General features: G+C 49.6%; 1 protein-coding gene across 2 annotated transcripts in view; it reads left to right on the top strand.

Annotated features, from left to right (window-relative positions):
• Positions 1-17,506: 17,506 nt before the first annotated feature.
• The window catches only part of LOC144271576 (mucosa-associated lymphoid tissue lymphoma translocation protein 1-like), a 68,717-nt gene continuing 61,315 nt past the window's right edge, over positions 17,507-24,908 (top strand). For both annotated transcript variants that reach the window (XM_077828985.1, XM_077828984.1), the window contains exons 1-4: positions 17,507-17,607; positions 20,730-20,833; positions 21,994-22,112; positions 24,281-24,434. In XM_077828985.1, the coding sequence (XP_077685111.1) occupies positions 20,824-20,833; positions 21,994-22,112; positions 24,281-24,434 (283 nt within the window). In that variant the 5' untranslated portion in view covers positions 17,507-17,607; positions 20,730-20,823. The remainder of the gene's footprint in view (positions 17,608-20,729; positions 20,834-21,993; positions 22,113-24,280; positions 24,435-24,908) is intronic.

The raw sequence follows: 24,908 nt of genomic DNA, 5'->3' as shown, positions 1-24,908 counted from the left end.
GACTCCCCTCCTTTGCCACAGCACTGGGGTCCCCCCCAGGCACATACTCCGAGCCCTGCTTGGGTGCCAGGCTCCACGCACACTCCTCTAACTGCCTGGACACCAATATCCTCCTCCCATCCCAGCTGTGGGAACTGGGACCCCTCCCCACCCAGGCACTGCTTTCGACCACCTCCTGTCCCTCTCCTTGTCTGCGCCCCAGGATTCCTTTCCCCTTCGCCCATCCCTCCCTTCACCTGGGCCACAGGATCACCCTACTCCCCCTCTCTGCTCCCCAGCACTGGGGATCTCCCATGACCTTCCCGCTGTAATAAGGGTATAAGGCTGAATTGTATTGTCTGGTCCCAGGCACATGACCTGGTTGGAGTGACAAGGTTATTACCTCATCACATGACAGGGTCAGGGTCCATTGTCTCCCATGGTTCCTGTTACATTTATCAAATGAGGCTACAGCCTAATGCCAGCTAACCCAGCCCCGTTAGCCGGCCAATGACTGCTCTCTCTGACAGATTTCAGCGTAGCAGCCATGTTAGTCTGTATCCGCAAAAAGAAAAAGGACTATTAGTCTCTAAGGTGCCACAAGTACTCCTTTTCTTTTTGCTCTCTCTCAGCCTCCCTGGCTTTCTGACCTCCAGGCCACTTCTCAAAACAGTGCCTTCTGCAGCGGGTTGTAGGGATTTCCCTACACCCCCGGAATTTCCCCAAATAGCCCCCCCCCATTGGTCAACTAATAGTTATGCAGTGTTGTCAATTAAGTCATTGGAAATTTGAATTGAAAATGAAACATTAATACACACTTAAAATATATATATATATAGTATATGATAAAATAGGTGTACCTGAAAAAGTGTAATAGGTTTGAAAGTATGAACAAAGACTAGCTTCTTTACCCAGCTCTTGTTTTTTCTGACAATGTTGGCACATTTGTTTTGGCAACGTTGGCCAACCTTATAATTTCAAATTATGATTTGTAAGCAAGGTCTGAATGAGCTCTCTCCCCTGACAGCTAGTGATGAGCCGGGGGCGTGGGGGAAGGCTTCAGGACCAGACTGTATTTACATGAACTCACCTACTCGTCCTAGATATCCAGCAGACAGAACTGTGCTGCCCAGGTGATCAATTTTGGCTGGTGTTGGGATACAAATCATTTTAGTATTGAATGTGTGTGTGTGGGGGGGGGGTGTCATGAAATGTTGTTATCCTTATTGTAGGAGTAAAGGGCAACAGAACTGTACTTAGTCTGTCCTGATTGAGAGGGGTCATCCTCAATTCTTAATTTTTGCCAGGGCAGAGCCCCAGCACCTCTAGGCTTGTCAGTTCATAGCCCTGAGACCTGTGGGCTTGCCACATCAGTTTTGCAAGTAAAAAAAACTTGCTTGAGCCCTGTCACCTCTTTCATTACAAATTAAGCACTGGTCACCCTCAGCTGAACTGCACTTGCTAAGCAAGGGGTTTGGATGGCAGATCCCAGTGGAAAGAGTTGGGGGGACGGGACAGGGGTTTTGCTTGGTGGTGTGGTCTGTGCCGAAGAGTCACAGGCACTATTTGACTTGCTCCTCTCCCCTATGTAAAGATAGAACTTATTAGACTCTATAGAGAATCTTTTTTATTTTGTTAAGTGGTCACTAGAGCTGAAATCACTAATAATCAGGTCTAAGTGCTTAGACCTCCTGCAGGACGGCATGTCTGTGGAAAAGACAGCTCAGCCTGCACTCGCTGTGAGGTTCCCCCACTGAGAGCTGAAATCACTGAGAGCTGGGTGGAACCTCAAGAGACCGACTCACAGAGGTCACAATGGTAGCAGAAGGAGATGGCACAGCGGCCAGCGGCAATGGTGGAGTGAATTGTGGCATGACAAACAGCAGCCAGAGTAAGCAGCCGGAACAAGTGGCAAGCAGCTGGAGGAATCAGCAAGGTGCAACTCATGCGAAGGGAGGTGGGAGGTGAACTCATGCGAAAGCAGCTCTGAACTGTGGGTCTTCACTGACCAAGGACAACAACTACGTGTGGGGTGTAGTAGAGGGAGAAGGGAGGGACATATTAAAGGAACATTTGTTTGTTGGGCTGTGTTTTACTGACTTTGCTCCAGAATGCTAGATTTGTGTCTAAGAAACTTATATAAATATACATTTCCTAGTAGGCCAAGATTTTTTTAAAAAATGCATTATTTGCCAAGAACATTATCTTGAGAGGTTGTTATCTTGTGGAGTTTCTGTACTAAACATTATAATTAATTTTTACATAAGAATGGCTATATTGGGTCAGACCAATGGTCCATCTAGCCCAATAATCTGTCTTCCAACAGTGGACAATGCCAGATGCTTCAAAGGGATTTAACAGAACAGGGCAATTTATTGAGTGATCCATCCTCTGTCATCAACTCCCAGCTTCTGACCAGCAGAGGCTCTCAGAGCACAGTTTTACATCCCTGCCCATCCTGGCTAATAGCCATTGATGGACATATCCTCCATAAACTTATCTAGTTCTTTTTTGAACCCTGTTATAGTTTTGGCCTTCACAACACCCCCTGGCAAAAAGTCACACAGGTTGACTGTGTGTTGTGTGAAGTAGTATTTCCTTTTGTTTGTTTTAAACCCGCTGCCTATTAATTTCATTTATCCCTAGTTCTTGTTTTATGTGAAGGAACTTATTCGCTTTCTCCACACCAGTCAAGATTTTATAGACCTGTATCATATCCCCTCTTAGTTGTCTCTTTTCCAAGCTAAAAAGTCCCAGTCTTTTTATTCTCTCCTCATATGGAAGCTGTTCCATACCCCTCATCATTTTAGGTGCCTCTCTCTGTACCTTTTCCAACACCAACAGATCTTTTTTGAAATGGGGCAAACCAGAACTGCACTCACAATTCAAGGTGTGAGCATACCATGGATTTATGTAATAAAAGTGGAGGAGCTTGGTTTGCTACACCGATTAGCAAAGCCAATGCTGACAAACTATGTGGAAAGGCTGCAAAAACACCAATTCTCTGGACTGCATTGACATGCAGAAAACCTTATAAGCCAATCATTGTCAAAGCCAACTTTAGAAGTACTTAATGAGGCTGTTAAAAATGCTGGAGACTGTTTATTCAAACAAACATGGCGGTCACATCATACTTTCTCTTTAAGCAAGAGACATCACACACTACAAACTGGAGGCCAATGTTAAGTGCATTGTCATTTGTTCATCCTGAAGTTGGACACTTGTTCCAACCAAGACCAGCAAATGCTCACTATCTTTCTGCAAGAAACTCAACTGACTGATTAGAAGCATGCAGTGCAACAGTGAAAGACTCAGCAGTTGAAAAAGTGAAGAACTCTCCCACCTCGTTCTAAAAATGTGCATATATGGCTGATGAATGAACCGATGCAAATGGGTGTCAAGTATTAAGTCACTGCGTAGGTTATCTTGATGTCTGTGGTAGGCCAGTAGATGAATTTCTAGATGTTCCGGTATAGAAGACAAATCGGCTGCATTTCTGACAACTCACGTCTTAGAAGAGTTAAATGCTTGTAAATTGAACCCCAAACAGATGGCTGCTTGTGCATTTGATGGAGCTGCAAACTTCTCTGGAAAACATAGTGGAGTACAAGCTTTGCTCAGAAAAAAGTGTAACTCTAATCTCTCCTATACACACTGCAGAGGCCATCTACTCCAGCTAGCTCTAGTACAAGCTGCAAAATTTTCAAAGGGCATTTTAAAAGCTATAAATTTAATGTCTTCATTATACTTTTTTTTTCAGCTAGAGTCCAAAAGGACTGCACATCTTGGAAAATATAGAAGATGCACTGGGACTGAAGTTCAAAGTAGTCCAACCTGGAAAACCATAAGCAATCCTTGGCTGTTGTCTTAAAATTACTGCAACCATTATTATTGGCTTTGGAAAGTATCTTCCGAGATGGGACGGATCTAAGTAGTGAGGCTGGTGGACTACTTTTGCTACCAAGTTCAGAGAAGACAATCACCGTTCTCTCTTGTAAGTCTACTGTTGAAACCACTTGGGTCATTAAACAATGCCATCCAAGTATCTGCTACAACAGTAGTAGATTTCTGTCCAGGAATGGAAGCTACACTTGGATCAGTCAGAGAGATATCCATTGAAAATGTACTGGAAGACAGACTTCAGTTCAGAAGTTGACTAATTAGAGCATTTATATTGGCTCCTTATGTAACCCTTCTGCCTGTCAGAGTTGGCAGCAACAAGGGCCGGGTTCAGTATCTAGGGGTTCCATTCCAATAACACAATGCAAAACCGGCTCGAGCCCCCACCCAGTGACCTGGGACAAATATATACCACCCCCGCTGCGTGCCTCCAAGAGGCAATACTTCCCCTCTCGCAAGCACACAGTCTGAGTGTAGCAAAAAGCCTTTTAATAACAGAGAGAAACAATGTGGCATTATGTTGGGAAAACACCACCAACAGGATTCATAACACAACCCATGAGCAAAAATCCCACCCCAAGCAAATTGGGGCATTTCCTTTCCCTTTGGTTCTTGAGTCCAGCAACCCAAATCACCTAAAGTCCCAAAAGTCTCTGTCCCTGGTCAGGGCAGCCCCAGAGTTCAAAAGTTTATCTGCGGAGTTTTACCTCCCAACCTGGGTGGAGATTTGGGGGGGGGGAAAGTAAGGGGCACCTTACATGGTCTAAAGCTGATGGCCCCACCTCTCCATGGGGCTCCATTCTGCCAGCCACCCCATGGGCTGCTCTAGACATCCAACAAACTGCTCTGCTCTACCAGCCGCTCCGCTCACCAACCCGCAAACTGCTCCACCATATATCTTCAGGCTCCCCCACTACTTAACACAACACTCAGTGATTTCAGCTCTTAGTAAGTTTAGCTCTTTTGTGATTTCAGCTTGTAGTAGGGGAGCCTCCGTGCTGGTGCACCATTAGCACAAAGGGAATTCAGCTCAGCAGCCTATAGCTAGACTCCTAATAGAATCAAAATTAGCTCTGGTATTCCACAGTGGAGAGAGGCGGAAGTGCGATTAGCATGTAAGACCTATACCACCAGGTATTAATGCCTGTCCCCAGCCTCTCTCAATTCACAGAGTTTTGGAACCCATGTCCCTTGCCTAGCGAGTGCTCCTTAGTTGATGGCGAATCCTTCCATCATAACAAAAGGCCAAGTGCAGTTCCACTGTCCTTGATTCCCATAATCAGGGTAATAACAATTTATTCTTCCTGCCCCAATAACAGAGACACTGGGAATCCCACAGCAGTCAAAGTGACCATTTGGGCAGCTATGGCCTCATTCTAGGCGGGGTGGGTGTGCCTATGCAAATGAGATCAGCCCCTGAAGTTCTTTTCCACAATTTGCCACACCTCACCACCAGATGTCAGGGTGGAGCTCATCCTGACTCTGCTTACACTTAAATGAAGGGGACAAAAAGTTTTTGTTAAGCCAGCTGAAAAAGTAAAGTACACAGACTTGATTCTTACATCTGTACAACACCAACTTCTGGATTCTATCAACCTCTACGTAGCTTTTACAGGTGCCTGTCTTATAAAACACTGACAGATGAGTGGAGTGAGGCACTACCAGCAATGGGGCTGCCATGTGATCAGGACAGAATAGAGAATTTGAACACAGAATTGAATATCATATGATGAACAAATGAAGATTTGACTTCAATTTTTTTTATCATCACTAGTGGTTTGACTCAATTTTTGTTCTATGTTTCCTGACATGAAAGAAGTAGAAATTCATCTCTTTCTAGCCCCAGTTACAACAGCTACAGTTGAGCGTTCTTTTTCCTCATTCAATAGAATTTTGTGTTCTGAAAGAAGTCGCTTTCTGCGTGATCATGAGCATATCATGAAGGACTGGAAGTACCGGACACATGAGAAGCCATCAAAAATGAATGCACTGCATTTGAGAAGTTAATTAACAGAGTTGTACAAAATTACAAGAAACCAAGAAGAATGCAGATAGTAGGTTAAGTGTAGCCAACTTAAATCTGTGTGATGATTTAAATCTAATAAAATGGTCGTGAAACATTTTTCAGTTTTTACTATGCTGTCATACAGCCCACCTTCACCCTAACAGTCTCACCCCTCATCGGTCCTCACCTCACCCCTGTATTTTTGAACACCCCCCTAATTTCAATTCCTGGGGAAAACACTGGGCCGGCCTGGTCCTCCATCAACCTGGACCCCTCAGCTGGGGCGGGTGTGTGGGGCACCAGTTTCCGTTGTCAGGGCATTGCCTCTGTCAGCACAGGAGCACGCTGAGGGGCCAGGGCCACATTCACTCGAGTCTTGCCTTAGGCTCGCATGCAGGAGGTATCACAAAGGTAAGGGGATGTTGGACACTTCCTGAAATCTAGAGGGTTTTCGGTTTGCCCTCTCCCAATACCAGGAGAAAGGGGAAGGGCAAAAGAGGAGCCAGGATCCCAGGGCTGACAGGTCCCCAGGCCAACGGGGGGAGGCCAGCACTCCAAGTCAGCTGATTGACAGGGTGGGCAAGCCAATGAGGAAATCAAGAGTCCAGAGCTCTGCGTGAGCTGCTGCTGGGCCTGTCAGGGCAGAGTAAAGCAGAGTGAGAGAGAGTGCAGCCGGGCTGGAGCTGAGCAGGGGAGAGGGCAGCAACCCAGAGCCAGAGGTGAGTTGGGGAGAGGGCAGCAGCCCAGATCAATAGCCGGAGCCAGAGAAGCATTGTAGTGATAGTGGTGGGATGAGTCTCCTGCTGTCGCAGCAGGATCATGTGCACTGGTCATGGGAGAGGGGGAGAGACAGGCCCCTTTCTCAAAGTCTGTGGAGAGGGTGTTAAGAGCCGGACCCAGAGTGGGACATTGCCAATTGGGAGGGCATTAAGTGCCAGACCCAGGGAGGGAGGTGGCCTGACAGGAGGGCCAGAACTGAAGATGGAGAACGGGTCCTGTCACCTAGAGCCCAAACCCATCCTGGGAGAGTGCCATCAGCAGCATCACAGCGGCACATCCTGTCCAGGAAAGAGACAGCAGACTTGTAAATGTATTGTAACCGTAAGTGTATTGCACTTTAGAGACTGCTGCATTGAACTGCACCCAAGTAATTTCCTCACAGGCCTGACACCGTGAAGCGTTCTTTAATCCCCAAAGAAACAGTTTTGGTGTAAATACATTGTATGTATATTTAAGTGAATTGCAGTGCTTGCAGGTTAATAGGGTGACAAGAGAGTTAGGCATATCCTGAAGAGCAACCTCGTCCCTGCCCAGAGTTGCTCACAGAGAGATTGAGGTAAACACCCAGGAGCCCCTGGTCTCAGTTTTCCCTGTGTGAGTTCTGCTCACAGGTGGGTTGGGAGGGAAGGTCAAGGTGGGCAGGTACCGGGGTGAAGTGAATCAGGGCAGGGACTTAGATCCTTTTTTCACTCTGTTCAGCTGGGGGTACAGTGTGCATAGAGAAAGTCCCCTACTACAGTGGGACAAATCCCCTGCTTACCCAAGGGTAAGTGGCCACACTACAGACTAACAGTTGATGCTGTGGGCATTGCTGCAATGTCTCGTGCCCACACTGGCAATGTGTCCATTCAGATGTGGTGCTAAGATTTCTGGGCATACATCCCATGGTTAAGGCTGCGAGTCTGTCACGGATTCCATGACCTCCATGACTTCTGCAGGGGCCAGCAGCAACAGTTTGGGTGTGTGGAAGGGGGCTGGCTCAGCAGTTGAGGGTGGGAGGGAGAATCGCTTACCTCGGGGTGGGGGCTCCCTTGTTCCCATTGGCATGGCCCTGCAGCTCCTAGGCAGAGTTCCCAGCCAGTGGGAGCTGCGCAGAGCCTCGTGGCCCTGCAGCTCCTAGGTGGCAGAGGGAACACACAGAGCTGGGTAGGGAGCCTGCCAGATTTGGTGGTGTATAGTAGAACCCCTACTCACCCCTGTTTTTTACCCCCTTCATCTTTACGCAGAGACTTGGAGCTGGCCTGCCTCCCACCGCCTTCTGGACCTCAGAACAGGTGTATATGTTTTTAATGAATAATGTAACACCTCCTCCTTGTCCATCCTATACCCCTCTATATCAATAGTCCAGTCATGAGACTTTTCCCACCAAGTCTCTGTGATGCCAATTCAGTCACACTTTAGCTTATGTACTAATACTTCCAGTTCTTCCACTTTATTCCCCAAATATCTTGCATTTGTGTATAGACATCTAAGAAGTTGAATTGATCCCCTCCCTCATTTCCCTCTTGTTGCTCCTATGACCCTAAAGGGTTTGGCTCCCTGCCCTAGAATTAGGGTTCCCATGGGTAGGGCACTTGGAGTTAGGGTTATGGTTACACCACTTGGACTTAGGGTTCCTATGGGAAGGGCTCCCTGCCCTAGGGTTCATGTTCCTATGAGGAGGGCTCCCTGCCTCAGGCTTAGGTTTCTCCTGGATAGTGCTCCCCACCCTGGGGTTACAGTTTCCATGGGTAGGCTTCTTGGAGTCAGGCTTAGGGTTTCTATGGTTGGGCTCCCTGCCCTAGGCAGGGCCGTCCTAAGGCATACTCGGCTGTGTAGAGCACCTGATAATTTGGGGCACCCCTGGGTCTTCATGTCTATCCTCCCGCCCCTTCCTATCCCTGTTTTAACACTTCCTGCAGGCTCCCACCACAGCTGGCTGCTGCAGCCTGGGGAGTCTTCCTCTGAAGGGGATCTAGTAACTTAAAAGTGAAAAAGGCTTCCAGCCTGCCAGACCTATTAGCACAACCTTAAAACTGTTAAAGAACCATTCAAGTGGTAATGAATCCAAACAGGCATTTGCCAACCCCTGGGTATATACTGTCAGTTTCTTAATTTACTGACAAAAACAGTTGTGCATTATTGTAATATTTACTCAGAACATGTTAGTCTACAGGATCTTAATTTAAAATTTGCTTTAAAAATACTTCATCATTGTGTTGCTAAAGATTATAAAATCACATCTCTAAAAAAATCCTCGCATAGATTTTTAGATGCACAATCTGAGTATTCATCTTTAGTCTTAAATGCTTGGATCTTTGGACATCTAGTTTTTAAAATAAATCTTTCAGAAGACCACATTTATCTAAAATACACATTTTAATTTTAACTACTATAGTACAAAAAACTTGTTTCCAAAGTCTTTCTGTCCATCCCTTTCTCTCTTCACCCCCCTGTTTAAGCGAGCCCTTCAAAGGACAACACCCCTTTCCTTCCAGATAGCTGGACAAACAAGTTTCCCTTTCTTTACTTCTGACTATTTAATGAACTAGTTTTAAGAGAACCCGCAAGCAAAATCAGTACCTTAGTAAGATATAAAATCCTTTGTTATGCCTAAAAATCTTTGGAAATATATTTTTTAAAATTAGTGAAATTTCATAAACGTCTATTGTTATGGAGCTCTCACAAAGTAAATTAGTGTTCCCTTTTTCTAAAAGCAATGAACATTGTTATGAACACACTAAACCTCGATGACTGATGAATTTAAAATAATGTCTTTGTTTCAGCGAGTTAAATATGTAGTAAACTGGAATGATAACTTTATGAAGGCTTAAGAGTACAATATAAAATCAGCTTAGAAATACTGATTAAGAAAACATAAAACTGAGAAGAGCTGCATCATGTATTCCATAATATTTCATGTTGTATTCAGCAGGACAGCTGACTTGCCCTTACTACAAAGTTTTTGCAAATAAATCTGACAAACTTCAGGGTATATCAAAAAACCTGTGACTGACATTTTTTAGTCTCAAGTTTAGGGCTTTTAATTAGGTACCTTCTGCATGTCCAGTCTTCACCATCTGCCATGCAGTGGAAAACATGCTCCATTTTCTTGAGAAAGAAATTGCAGAAGAGTGTTTTTTTTCAAATGTCATTTGCTTCATTTGGGTTCAGGGACCTGGCTAGAAAGGGGTGACGGGGAGGGAGAGAGGAGGGAGACAGTGGGCTGGGGGGGCAGGGCGTGAGGCAGAGCAGGAGGGGAGTATGGGCAGAGCCACAGGCAGAAGTGGTGGGCTGGGGAGCTAGCCTCCCCAAGCGGCAGCTTTACCCATCGCCCAGGACAGCAGGTAAGAGCGGGTCAGCTCCCACACACCCAGCATGCGCTGCAGTCTCCTTAGGCAGGGGCCGTGTTCACAGAGCCAAATGCACCAGGGCCACACGTTCTGTGTGAGGGAGAGGGTCTCTGTGGGGAATTGTAACACTCCACCGCCATGAGGCAGGCCAGGCGGCTCGGTATATTTGCTGCCTTGTCACTCCTACCCCCCTCCCCGGGCTATGAGCCCAGGCTGCTGACCCTATGTCTGACACCACTTTAATACTGCATAGGGCCCCATAAATCTTAAGGGCGGCCCTGGCCCTAGGGTTAGGCCACTTGGAGATAGGTTTAGGAGTCCCATTGGTAGAGCTCCCCATCCTAGATTTAGGGTTCCTATGGGATGGCCAATTTAAATTAGGGTAAGGGTTCTGTCACAGGGTACAGACTCACCCAGCAGCACCTCCTGCTGGTCATCTCAGGGAATTAGCATCCAGCCTCCAGAGCACCTCCTTCAGGCCATTGTCTCACCACCCCTGGCCCCCATGTCCCTCCTGGATCCTGGTGCTCTAGTCTTGGGTGCTGCCCCCAGCAGTACCCCCACAGTTCTGGGTCTCCCCCTCCCAGGGGAACCCCCACCCACTATCCCCACCTCACCTCACCTCAGTCTTAGGCTACTGCCAGTCACCAACTAGCCACCGCTCCCTGGGGCAGACTGCAGTATACGCCACTGATCTCAGGCGAGGGCGTTTGGACCTGCTGTCTCTGCCTACCCGTGGCTACCCCTGCAACCCCCATACCTAATAGACCTTCCCAGGTCTGAAGCCTGGGGTTTTCCTAGCCCGAGCTTCCCAGCTCCCTTGGCCTTCCCCAGCCCTGCTCCCAATCTGGGTACTTTCTCAGCCCTTGCAGTCAGGTCCCTCTCTCCCCAAGCTAGAGAGCATCTCTACTGGAACATCTGGCTCAAAGCCTTTATAGAGCCAGCTGGGCCCTGATTGGGGTGTGGTCCACAGCTGCCACCACTTCCCCCAGTCAGCCAGGGTTTTGCTCCCTGCCCTAGCCCTAGCCCTAGCCCTCTGCAGGGCTTTTCCAACCCCTTCAGAGCTGGAGTGGGTACTCACCCTGCTACAGGTTCTTATGTGTAGGGCTCCCTGCCCTAGGGTTAGGGTTCCTATGGGTAGCGTTCCCCGCCCTACAGTTAGGGTTCTTATGGGAAGGCAGCTTGGAGTTATGGTTAGTATTCCTATGTGTAGGCCACTTGGAGTAAAGTTTAAGGTTCCTATTGGTACGGCTCCCCTCCCTAGCATTAGGGTTCCTATAGATAGGCCACATGGAGTTAGGGTTTGAGTTCCTATAGGTAGGGCTCACTGCCCTAGGGTTAGGGTTCCTATGGGTAGGGCTCTATGCCCTAAGGTTTGGGTTCCCATACATAGGGCTCCCCGCCCAAGGGTTAGGATTCCTATGCCTACGCCACTTAGAGTTCAGGTTAGCATTCCTATGGGTAGGCCACTTGGAGTTGGGGTTAGGGTTCCTATTGTTAGGGCTCCCTGCCCTAGAGTTAGGGTTCTTATTGATAAGGCTCCCCATTCTAGGGTTGGCCTTCCCATGGGTAGGGGTCCCCACTCTAAGGTTAGGTCTCCCATGGGTAGGGCTGTCCGCCCTAGGGTTAGGGTTCCTATGGGGAGGCAAGTTGGAGTAAAGTTTAAGGTTCCTATTGGTATGACTCCCTTCCCCAACATTAGGGTTCCTATGGGTAGGCCTCTTGGAGTTAGGGTTCCCAGGGGTAGGGCTCCCCACCATAAGGTTAGGGTTCCCATGTGTAGGGCTCCCTGCCCTAAGGTTAGGGTTTCTATGGTTAGGCCACTTGGAGTTAGGGTTAGGATTCCATGGGTAGACCACTTGGAGTTAGGGTTCCCATGTGTAGTGCTCCCCGCCATAAGGTTAGGGTTGTCATGCGTAGGGCTTGCTGCCCTAGGGTTAGGGTTCCTATGGGTAGGCCACTTGGAGTTAGGATTAGGTTTCCTATGGGTAAGGCTGCGATTCCCAGGGTTAAGGTTCCCATGGGTAGGGCTCTCCCACCTAGGGTTAGGGTTCCTATGGGTAGGCAGCTTGGGAGTTATGGTTAGGGATCCTATCGGTAGGCCACTTGGAGTAAAGTTTAAGGTTCCTATTGGTACGGCTCTCTGCCCTAGCATTAGGGTTCCCATGGGTAGGCCTCTTGGAGTTAGGATTAGGGTTCTTATGGTTAGGACTCCCCACTCTAGGGTAAGGGTTCCTATGGGTAGGGCGCTTTGCCCTAAGGTTCGGGTTTACTATGGATAAGGCTTCCCACCCTAGGGTTAGGGTTCCCAGAGGTAGGGCTCCCTGCCCTAGGGTTGCAGTTCCTGTGGGCACGGATCACTGCCCTAGGTTTAGGATTCCTATAGGTAGTGCTCCCAACTCTTAAGCTTTTTAAGGGTACGGTTCCACGCCCTAAGTTTAGGGTTTTCCATGAACCTCCAACATCTATCCCTGTATGAAGGTTGTCTTTTTTAATGCTTACCTATGGGCTTTTGTCACCTGCCACCTTTGAACCTAGTTTAAAACCCTCCTCGCTAGGTTGGCAAGCCGGTGTGCAAAGATGCTGTTCCCGTTTTTGGTCTGGTGGACCCCAACTCTTCCCAGCAGACCTTCTTCCCAGAACAGCATCCTGTGTCAAGGAAACCGACGCCCTCCCATTGACACCATGTGCACAGCCATGCATGCATCTCCAGGATGTGTGTGTCTCTGCTTGGGAACTTACCTTCAACTGGAAGGATGGATGAGAACATAGTCTGCACCCCCAATCCTTCACTTTTGCACCCAGAGCCCTGTAGTCGCTATTGATCTTCTCAGCGTCATACATGACAATACCATTAGTGCCCATGTCAGTGTGGAGTAGAGGTCAGAGGGCTGGATAAGCCTTGGCAACCTTTCCGTAACATCTTGGACGTGGGCACCAGGCAGGCAGCACACCTCCCAGGACATCATGTCAGGACAGCAGAATATACAGTGTTGCTAGTGCCAGCGTGAGACGTATCACACACATATAGATGCCTGCTGCAGTCCTGCTTGTGCAGGCCACCCTGATTCCTGCATTTGCTGTGGTTGTTTGACTTGTAATAATACATACAATGCAATTTGCATGACTACATCACGGCTTGCCCATGTGAAATAAGAACATCAGAACACCAAACTGGAAGGGACCTCATGGCTCACTGAATCCCACAGGCAATCCGTCATGTAATCCTGTTTAGAACCTTGTCAAGCTCCATTTAAAAACCAGTCAGTTTTCTTGCCCTCACTACTCCTATTGGGAGGCTGTTCCAGAACCTCACTACTCTGATGGTTAGAAACCTTCTAATTTCCAGCCTCAGTTTATCCATGACCAGTTTATATGCATTTGTTCTTGTGCCAATGTTGTCCTTTAGTTTCGGTAGCTCATCTCCGTCCCTGGTGTTTCCTCCTGATGTATTCATAGAGATCAATCAGATCTCTTCTCAGCTTTTGTTTTGCTAGGCTAAACCAATTTCAGCTCTTTTAGCCTCCTCTGACAATATAGATTCTTCATTCCCCTGATCATCCTAGCAGCCCTTCTCTGCACCTGTTTCAGTTTAAAATCAACTTTCTTGAACATGGGTGATCAGAATTGGCTGATTTAGTCATGGAGGGCACAGCAGTCACAGATTCCATGACTTTACCAGACCTCCGTGACGTGTCAGCAGCTGAAGCCAGGGCTGGAGGCAGGACTGTGAGCACCTGCCCTGCAACTGGGGCTAGAACCAGTACCCTGCAGCCCCTAAAATCAGGGACAGGTCACTGGCTGTGAATTTTTGTTTGTTGCCCGTGATCTGTCCATGACTTCAACTAAAAATAACGCTGACAAAATCTGAGCCTCACTCATCATCATCCTGCCATCGACTAATACGCCCAGGTTTTTCTTCTCCTCTGTCGTTTCCAACTGATGAGCTCCCAGCTTCTAGCAAAAATTATTGGTACTAGTCTCTAAGTGCATTACCTTGTACTTTCTTCTATTACAATTCATCTTGTTTCTTTTATTTCAGTCCTCTAGGTCATCCAGTTCTTCTTGTATGATCCTTCTCTGTGTTGATAACACCTCCCCACCATGTGTCATCAGCAAATTTCATTAGCATACTTCTGCTTTTTGTGCCAAGGTCACTAATGAAAATATTAAATAAGATCCGTCCGAAGATTAGTGCAGTGAGGGGCTCCACTAGTAACCTCCCTGCAGCTTGATCATTTCCCTTTCAGCACAACCCTTTGTCATCGCCCTTTTAGCCAGTTCCATACCCACTTTCCAATTCTTGTACTAATCCCCACAGTCTCTATCTTAACTAAAACTGGTTCCCTTCTGGCACTGTATCAAATGCTTTTCTGATGTCTAGATAGATTGGCCGTACCCTGCTTGGAATTCATCTTGGAGTACGTGGCTGGGCAGTGAGGCAGAGTGAAAGCAGAGACTGTTGTAAGCTGGGGCTGTCAGGTGCGTGGGGTGTCAGGGGCAGGATCTGGGGGAGCTGAGAAACAGAACAAGGAGTTATTATAGTAATTCAAGTCTCCATGGGAATAATGAGAAAATGTTACATTCCCCTCAGTTTTGGAATACCATTTGCATGGTCTCCTCCAGTCTGGGGAGAGCTTGGATCTGACAAGGCATTTTCCACCTTACTTCCCCTTTGCATGAGAACTTCTGCTGTTGGTGTGGTGGATGGGCGTAGGGAGCAGGGCTTGTGGTTTGGGCTAGGGATTTTGAACTTGGAAGCAAGATGTGGGCAGCAGGGTTTGGGGGCGTTACATGGGTAGGGGGCTAGGGGTTTGAAGGGTGCAGGTTATTAATTTCATGGGCACCTTTGCAGGCAGTCCTTACATTGCATGATGTCATCATGAGACGGGCAGAGAAGGGACTTGCTCAAAAAAGTGATGGACCAGAATGGTCTCCCCAGAATTGCTGAAAGATTAGGGCATAGTGGGGGCACCCATATCCTTCCACTCATGGCCCCTCGTTGATGTCTCTATGGTCTGAGAGTGCTGTTCAGCTTGCCCAGAAGAGTCCCACTCCAGTTATCCTGACCCAGCCCCTCAGACCAGGACTCTGTCTGATGGGCTACAGAAGCTAGCATGTGGCCAAGCACTGTTGGGAGTGGTGACAGCTTGGGCCAAGTAACCCAACTCTGATATGCTCATGGAGCTGACTCATTTCAATTTATTGAACTGCAGTATGCAAATTAGCTAGACCTGAGCTATTGACAGAGCCCTGGCTCTAGGCTACAATCCGAGCTATGAGATACAACCAGAGTGAATATCTTAGTATGACTCCAATCAAGTTTCTTCAGATGCAGCCTACAGGCAGGATTTCAGAGAGTTTCAGTAACTACAAGGAAAGTTTGAGGAGTTGGCTATTCTGCTATTAGGATCATTTGGGACAAAAAATAGACTGACATGGAGAGCTAAATTCCCTTATAGACCCATTTAAGAATGAAATGTAATTCCTAAATGAATTAGCTAATTAACCTGTAAATTCTCAGACAATTCATTCTGTGCCCAAAGAGTGAATGCTGGGATTTTAGGAGGATACTTTGTATTCTTCCTACATAGCGAAGAGGTTGAATCCCTGCTTTAATTGAACAACTCAACTCACCCTTAACTATTAGGTTGAGACCAGGGTCAGATTAAGGAAGGGATGGGCAAACTTTTTGGCCCGCCACATCTGGGTATGGAAATTGTATGGCGGGCCATGAATGCTCACAAAATTGGGGGTTGGGATGCGGGAGGGCTCCAGCTGGGGCTGTGGGCTTTGGGCTGGGGCTAAGGATGAGGGGTTGGGGCTGTAGGAGGGTGCTCTGGGCTGGGACCGAGGGGTTCAGAGGGCGGGAGGGGGATCAGGGCTGGGACGCGGGTTTGGGGCACAGGAGGGAGTCAGGGTGGCAGGCTCTGGGTGATGCTTACCTCAAGCAGCTCCCAGACACAGCAACATGTCCCCTCTCCAGCTCTTATATGGAGGCGTGGCCAGGTGGCTTTGCGTGCTTTCCTGTCTCCAGGTGCTGCCCTGTCTCCAGGTGCTGCCCCTGCAGTTCCCATTGGCTGTGGTTCCTGGCCAATGGGAGCTGCAGGGGATGGCGTTTGGGGTGGGGGCACCGTGTGGAGCCCCCTTGCTGCCCCTACACATAGGAGCTGGAGCGGGGATGTGCCGCTGCTTCCAGGAGCCGTGCAGAGTGGAGCAAGACTCTGACGGGCAAGCCCCAGACCCCACTTCCCAGAGGGAGCGCAAGGCCCTGATTAAAATATCTGGAGGGCCGGATGTGGCCCCCGATTAAAGCATAACTAGGGCCGGATGTGGCCCCCGATTAAAGCATAACTAGGGCACTAGCTCATGGAGTGACATGATCATCTCAGTTTCAGTTTTTAATAGTTCCTAGCACCCATGGTTGGGAAAGACTATTAGAAAACATGACTTGAAGGTAACTGCCGAGTCTGCAGAGAGCTTGAAACAATAGTGCTGAGGGGGGTCTGCCCCATTCATCTCAATGGGGTGTTAACTCTGAGGCCTGCTGCTCTGGACAGCCCCACCAGCAACATCACCCCAACACAAGACTCTGTGTGGCAGGAGAGAAAGAGCGCAGCAGATGGCCCATCCACCCCAGCAGATATGCCCTGGCGGCTGGAATAAACACTGATGGCCTCCCCTGCTGCTGCCTCTGTTTCTCTTGGGGGAAGGAGGTCCCCTTCCACCAGCCCTCCAAAGGAGGTGTGTGAGACCACAACAAAGTCTGGGCTGGAGGAGCAGAGCTATGGGGCATCCCATTTTTGGAGGACCCTAAGGCCCCAGATTGCTTTAAACTAGCCCTAGTCACAACCAGTTCCTGAATCATCTCCAGATTCTGGTGATTCACGCTTCCCTTTGTTGTTCCCATGATTCTTAGGGCAAAGTGTGATGCAGTTGTCTCTGGTTGTTTTTCTTGCTTGGCTCTCCCATCCCTTTTCTGAATCCACACAGTCAAAAAGTTGCAAAATAAAAGTACTTTAAAAAGAGAGATGACAGTTTCTCCCCTGTTTAACCTAATTATCTGGCAGCAATGCTGGCTTAGCTAGAGGGCACGGCAGCTGTTTGTGGTGGGCAGGAACAGCAGAGAGGATGAACTTGTAGGAGTTGTGGAGAGAAAGGAGCAGTACTATGACTAATGGCTGCTATTGCTCCTTTAAGAAATACTGAGTTCTGGAAGGAAATCTGAGAGCTGATTCATAGGCAGGCTGTACTGCTGTCTGGGAAGTCCCCTTCCAGGGAAGCCTTTGGCAGGAAAATTTGTTCACTTTGTCTATGATCTCTGCTTGCGTGGGACCAGTGCTGGTAGCAGATCTGTTTCCTCGGCTAACGTGTGTCTCACCAGGAGGGAGGAGACACACTTGCACTCAGAGAAGTTTTTCCCCAGTTTCACTTTCAGGGCTTGGACTTGTTTTGGGATTGGCTAGTGACTCAGCCTGTTGTGCTGGTGTGAGACTCCTCACCAAACCACTGCAGAAATGAGGAAGTGCTGGATCACTGTACACCCAGGAACTGTCCGAGCAGCAGGTTGCAAAAAGTGACTCTCCCGCAGGTTACAAAGCCGAACACCTGGTAAGTTACCTGGCGTTTTCCCCAGGGCAATTACCGTCCTTTCTGTCGTCTGTTGCTCTTTTTATTTTCTTTTGTGGTGAAGGTAGAAAGAGGCACAAAGGAGGCTTCTTTGATCCCCCATGCAGCCTGCCAGCCTGGAAATTGCCAGCTAAGCTGGAGTTTGCTTTGGTGACAGTCACAAGACTCTATCTTTCTACCAAGGGGCTGAATGGGGCCTCTGGGCAAAGTTTTGAAGCTGCACATCTAACAGGAGGCTGAAGAATGCTGGTATCTTCTGAGCTTTAAAAGGGATGTGAAAGCATTAATATGTGAGAAATGATACTTTCATTTATCGGGTGGAACCGCAGTCACACATGCTCTGCCGGGGCCTGAGGCAGGGCGAAAGCTACAGGTCTGGTTTTAAATATTATTCTTAGGATTTTCTAACTAGCTAAAGGAATGTTACTTTCAGCTATCTATGTCACCTGGCATTGTCTAGAGCAAATTACAAGGAGTGGTAAAGTAATGTTCCTACAGAAGTAATGTCCCAAACACCACCTGTCATTGAAACGAAAGATTTTATTTTCTCAACATACACAAAAGAGTTGTAGAGGTTCAAAAAGCAGCTTGAGTAAAGCTCATCCATAGGCCACAACCCTGCAAACTTGTAGGCACATCAGTAACTTCATGTACATGTACATCAGTGGTTCCCAAACTGGGGTTTGTGAACCCCTGGGGGTTCGTAGAACGTTACAGGGGTTTGCAAGAAAAAATTCACTAATGGCAGCCAGAGGACTCCGGGCATTGGAGGCAGCAGGTGGGACCCGGTTGCAGGGCAGACAGCCCGATCCCCAGGGAGAGTGGGGCCAGGCAGTTGGGGCTGGCAGCCTGAGCCCCAGGAAGAGCAGGGCCAGGCAGTTGGGGCTGGCAGTCCGAGCCCTGCCCCCATCAGCAGGGGAGCTGGCTGCCCGAACCCCAGCGCTCCGCCCGGGGCTGGCAGCCCGAGCCCCAGGAAGAGTGGGGCCAGGCAGTTGGGGCTGGCAGCCCAAGCCCTGCCCCCATCAGCAGGGTAGCTGGCTGCCCGAACCCCAGCGCTCCGCCCGGGGCTGGCAGCCCGAGCCCCAGGGAGAGCAGGGTCCGGTAGTTGGGCTGGCAGCCCGAGCCCTGGTGGTCAGCGGGATCTGCAGCCCGAGCTCAGTGGAGCTCAGTTGACCGGGGCAGTCAATGGGGTCCAGGAGCAGGAGCCCCACGGAATGCGGAGGAAATTTAAACTTAAATCCCTGGAAATATTCATTTTTAGGAGGAGGTTCACGAGATTTCACAATTTAGTGAAAGGGGTGCACAGGCTGTTAAAGTTTGGGAACCACTGATGTGCATCATCCCTTTGAGTTCATTGAGACTATTCCAGTGTGTCAAGTTATTCACATGCCTTAATATTTGCAGAATCAGGGCCATCGTTTGTTTCATGTGCATGTGTGATCTGGCTAGGTACTTGTTGTGGGCCCATCACCATAGCATCTGAGTACCTTAATGCAGTGATGCCCGTGGCAAGACTTATCCTACAGTGAGGCTTACAGTTCTCCTGGTAAAGTTCATATGTTAAAAGCCACGATGCCAATGACAGAGGATTTGCTTCCTATGGATGCAGTGCTGAGCACAGCTGGGGGCTGGACTTTAGTAAGATTCAAATGTGAAAGTGAGGCTGCGGCTCAGAGACTAGGCTGGGGTCCTCAACCCCCACCCCACCCCCCCGGAATGTTGGTGGAAGGGATCCACCTAGAGAGGTTGGGGCAGCACTCACAATTTATCCCTGCTGCCGGGATGTGTCGGGGTGGGCCAAAGGGGAGCTCTCAGAAATGTACAGAAATCATCAATGAATAAGAGATTTCTGTGTGTTTCTATTCTGGGGACATGCCACGTGGATCTGTGGTGCTACCGGCAGCAACCACTGTTATCGTCACATTGCTGCTCATGTCACACGGAGCCACGCTCTTCCCTGAAGAGCTTCCCCTGCAACCAGGGAGTTCCCCACTCCACTGCATCTTCCTGGAAGCTGTTATCACTGCTACCATATCCGACCAGCCCTCACTTGCCACGCAAACTGTGTCCTCATGGCAGTATGTGTTGTGGGTAAGCCAGGAGATCTGCCAGCAGCAGACACCCCGGCACAGCGAGTGTGTCAGGGATGTGGCCAAAGTGCCGGTGCAGAGAAATCCTCCACAGATCAGACAAAACAGACCTGGGACTGGGGAGTGCATCTGACTCCTTTGCAGTCCCCCATCCCTCTCAGCTGGATTCTGACCCTATATTGCAGGGTGGAGGAAACAAAGGGGGGAGGGGAACAGGTGGGGCAGCAGGGAGTCCTGGCTCCCAGTCCTCCAGGGCTTGTCCTGTTGAGGTTTTTGAATGGCAGAGGGATGGAGCTGGGCGGGGAGAGGGGAGCAGGGCAGAGATTGTGGGGAGCGAAATGGGGATAGAAGCAAGGCTATGGGGGGGGGGGGTGAGCAGGGGGAAAGAAGCCCTGACTACCCAGTCCACTTGTTTGGATGGTTCCCTGATGTCCCTCTGTCCAAGCTCCAGAACTACCAACCCTCCTTTAGCATCTGCCCCCATGCTCCCCTTGGCAGATATCAGGCAGCCTCCCCACTCCCATTGGAGAGCACAGGCCCTGTTCCCTCTGCACAGCTGTGGTGTCCCCTCCACCTCCAAGCCTGGCACAGTTCTGGGGAGCCCTGGCTGCTCTCAACCCCTGCATTTCTGGGTTCCCCAGTCCCCCACCCTGGCACATTTCAGACTCATCCCTTTGCCCCATCCTCCAAGCACAGCACACTCCTTACCCAGGAAAGCTAAGGCCCCTGACATCCTGCAATGCCCCTCACCTGCCCCTCTTCTACCTTCTCCTGCCTGGGGGGTGAGGGTAGAGGGAGCATGTGTCTGCTTTTGTTACCCCAGCATGCTGCTGCAGCAACAGGCCACCAAAGGAACAATCTATGTGCCAGTTAGTAAGGACCCATGGTGCGCAGTTAGCTTGTGGGCCCTTTATGCTGAGTAACATGGCAACAGCCAGCTGCCTCTCTGCTTTGGTACGCTGGCATGTGGGCCAGAAGTTTCCTTTCTCACAAAGACCCTCTGCCTCTTTCCAGGGAGGTGCTGCTTCCTAGAGGGAGAGTGGCCAGGGAGCAAGGCACCCAATTGCTGACGCCTATGCCCATAGAAGACCAAGCTGCTGATTAAGCAATGCCAAAAGGTGAGCAGCACTCAGCCATGTTGAGGGGATAGGGCTCCCTTCACTATGATCCATAGTAGCTATTTCTCTCTTCTGCCCACCCCCAAAGCGTAACAGATGAGTTTAAATACACATCTGTATTGCCGTGCTGCAGGTGTGGCACACAACTGTGGGTCTCACTCTTTGGTGCTTTTCCCAAAGCCACAGCTGCTGGAATCATGTGATTACGGGAGAATCTCATCTTCCATTTTAAATAAGAAACCAAGTTTCTACCCCCTTGGTTTGCAGAGAAAACCTGGGCAATGCGTGCCAGGAACCCTCCAACACCAGAAAGCAAAGAAAAATAACACAATGTGTTTTGTTGAAATCTCACAATATTTAAAATCATCTCATGTTTTCCAGGGCTTGACTCACTTTTTTTAATGTTTGGGGTTGACGCTACTGTTATTTTTCTCCCAAAACTTAACTGACCCTTAATGATGGAGCCACCATTGGTGCTTCCAGAAGAGCTGGTGTATGGTGCTCTGCTCATTAGCCAAGTGTAATGGAGCATTTCTGCAGGCCATCTTTATTAATGACACCAGATGTGCAGTTGCTACTGTTCAAACAATCAATATACAAATTGTACAGCTCTGGGTGCTGTAGCCCATAAGTTTAAACACTGTAAAAGTAGTGATGGCAGCATGCTAGACCCCAGCCGCTGAGGAGGCATGCCCAGCAGTTCTACAGGTGAGGAGCATCAGCCTGAGCAGATGGACACAGCCCCTTCCAGAGCTTCTCAGCACAGGGCAGGAGCACCCTTCGGATGGTGCAGCATCATGTGCCTGGCCAGCTGAGTGAAGTGGCACAGAGAGGGATGAGCCCAGGGCCCAGCCTGCCCCCATGGAGGTGGCTTCTCACCAGGAGTCTATGGTGTCTCAAGCTCAAGAACTGCTTGGGGCACAAGATGAGGGAGGGCTCCAGTCACCACCCTTCCCTTCCAGCCCTTGCAGGGCCAGGGCTCAATCTAGCTCTACAGATTGGCCTGGCAAAAGAACGCCCTGCATCATACTGGGCCATCTGGCCATCCAACTCGAGGGGAAACAGGTTGAATATTTAGGGCCCAGAGCATCAGGCCACTTTGCTGCTCCTCTCTCTGTTCCCTTGGTTGCCATTACCACTCTGCATCTGCTTCTCTCTAGCTATTGTGATCACTGAGCAGCCGGCCTCCACCTCCGTCCCTGTCGGTTACTCCCTCACGCTGCGATGTAGGGCCACAGCCTGCACCTCCCCACAGTACCAGTGGTTCTACCAGTGCCAGGTAAGGCCAGGGGAAAGTAGATCTGCAGCTGCAAGACAGAAGCTCCCCTCCCCACCCCAGCCGCTGTGCCACACGCATCAGTTCCGGGGATGGGCAGAGAACCGCCCTTAGCCCTGTCAGTGCAAAGCTGCCATGTCTGAAAGGCTGAGTGGCCACGAGTGGGGTGTGGGCTGGATCCGGGGGCCATCTGCATGGGCTGAAGGAAGATGGTAGGAGCAGCAGTTGCCACTCAGACTGGTGTGTGACAGGGCAGCCTGCTGATCGTTCATGCTAGCACTGTCTGTAAAGAAGCTGGTAGAGAACAGAGAGGGGCAGAGGGTTAGCGGGAGAGCTGAAGGTAGAAGAAACAGTGTGGGTGGAGGTGCAGGAATTTAATGAGAACTCTATTTAATGAGAAATAGATTTATTAAATAGAGTTAAATTTATTTAACTCTATTTAATGAGAAATAGATTTGTTTAGCAAGGAAGGCAGCAGACCTGGAGGAAAAAGAGCAGAGAGGGAAATCCCCAGCTGCTGGCTTTTTTCCAGAGGTGCTCAGCTCAGGGAGAGGCGCTTGCCCGGTGAGAGTAAAAGCCTGGGGGTGGGGAGGAGACCATGGAGTCAACAAGAGCAAGAGAGGCCTGTGTGGTTGAAGGAGGAGTCAAAGCAAGGGAGAGACTAGTGGGTTGTGACAGAAGGAGGGGCTGAAGAGGAATGAGTGGCACTGAGGGATGAGAAGGAATGCAGGCACTGGGAGAACAGAGTGTGGGGGTGGCAGGGTTGCCTGTGTCTTGGGAGGGATAAACGCATTGGCCCAGTAATTGTGGTCAAACAAGGAAGCAGGGAGAGGAAGGGAGGCAGCAGAGCTGGAAGGACTGTAAGCAGGGCCTGTGAAGTCACTTAGGGAGGAGGAGCCAGGGGGACAAGTTATAGCCCTCCAAGGGAGAGGGCAGCGAGAGCTGGACCAAGCCAGCTTAGAGGAGGGAAAGGTGCGTGCAGGGGAAGCAGGAGGGTATGAGACAAGGCACAGTAAGGTTCATTGGTAGGCCAAGTGACTGTGCAGGATGGCAGCCTCTTCTCTTGGGCATGCAATGAGAGACCAGGAGTCTCTGCTCTCAGGGCCTGATTCTCCATTGCCGGGCATCTGAAGTCAGTGCTGCACCCAGGCACCCCGCTGCTCACTGCCACAGGGGTAAGAGCCTGACTCTGAGTCTGCACAGGCAGCAGGTGACAAGGGACCAGATAGCAGAAAATCAGGCCTGCAATGTTGATAAAGCAGAGCCCGGCACAGATGCTGAGAACAAGGTGGAATAGCGGCACTGCATCCCCTTGGGCCTGGGCCTGCTCCACCCTCCCCGTGGGCTGCTCTGCCACACTTGCCATTAACATCTGATTTCAGATTAAAACATTGGAAACAGCCATTCTCCCTGCGAACCCCCTCCACCAACATGCAGACGTGCACATGCACACCTTTCCCTTCTTTGGCATTCACATCCATCTCAGGCAGGCTTGTTGTGCAGTCCCCTGCTCACCCCAAATGCTCATCTTGGTGCAGGAAAGGAACCCAGTTAAATGGGGCAGTTTGTCTCAGTCATCTTTGCTGGGACGAATCCTGCTGCTAGGACAGGTTCGACAGACACACACAGGAGAGCAGGAATAGGAGCCCCCGTCTTTGCATTCACAGCAGTGCAACCAGCAGGATGCATCCATGCAGCCTGGGAATCTCAGCTCCATTTTCCTACCTGGCGATACCTGACTGCATGCTCCGCCTTCCTGGCTCATTCTGATCCATTCTGTCACCAGGACAGGGCTGCTTCAGCCTGCCCTACTGCTTACACAGCCATGGTGTAATAGAGCTGGGTCCATTCTGGAGCTGGCCAGGTTTGGAACCAGGAGGCTAGGAAACCAAAAACAAAGAGAATGGGGGGAAGTGGGATGTGTTTGCTTATTCAGACCCATGGTGCATCAATGGCAAGTTGCTGCTGGGAGTTGTCAAATGAGCTCCTCTCCCCTATACCCATCTCTGCATCATCCATCAGTCTGGTTAACAGGGCTTGAAGCAAGGAGGTTCTCCCAGTCTCTGTGGTAGTGTCTCTCTCCAAGAGCCTGCTGGTGCCTTTGGGTTACAAACGTACTGGTGAAGAGAAAGGACTTTGTGCCATGTCCACAGGTTGCATTTTCTTTTCAGTCTGCTTGTTGCCAGATTGTGGGGGCCACGGAGCCAGATTTGCTCATCACTGCAAGGGAAACCCGACTGTACATCTGCCGAATCAATGACCTGCACAAAAACGTCACCTTCTCTAACTGGGTGAGAGTAGAGGTCCATCAGCATATTACCAAAGGTACACACTTTTCCTTCCCCCACACAGCCCGCATCCCTCTAGTGAGCGCTCACCTTCCCTTAGAACACAGAGACCCTCCAGAGGATATCCTCAGTGGAAGCATTCTAGGCCAGTCCATCACTTGATATCAAGGGAAAGCAGGCTCTAGCAATGTGATCCTGCCAATGTGTCCAAGTCAGACAGCTGTCTCTGTGCTCCCAAACCATTTAAATCAGTGTCCTTATCCCCTGAGTGTGGGGCTCTGGATCTCCGTGTCTCCTGTTTATAACACTCATGCCAGCACTCCCAGACAGTGTTACCCACTGGGCTTTGTGCCTGTGTTCATCAAAGGGACTTGGATAATAGGAAGTCTCTGAAGCTATGAGAGAGGGAGCAAAATTAACACTCTGAACTCACAGATAAAGCACAAATGGGTTACTAGTTAGTGTCTGCCAGATCACAATAGTGAACAGGATGGTTGGCTCCTTACACATC

Source organism: Eretmochelys imbricata, chromosome 10 (assembly GCF_965152235.1).
Source record: "Eretmochelys imbricata isolate rEreImb1 chromosome 10, rEreImb1.hap1, whole genome shotgun sequence".
NCBI lineage: Eukaryota > Metazoa > Chordata > Testudines > Cheloniidae > Eretmochelys > Eretmochelys imbricata.
The sequence above is the reverse complement of the archived record's forward strand: the minus strand, read 5'-3'. Positions and strand labels throughout refer to the sequence as shown.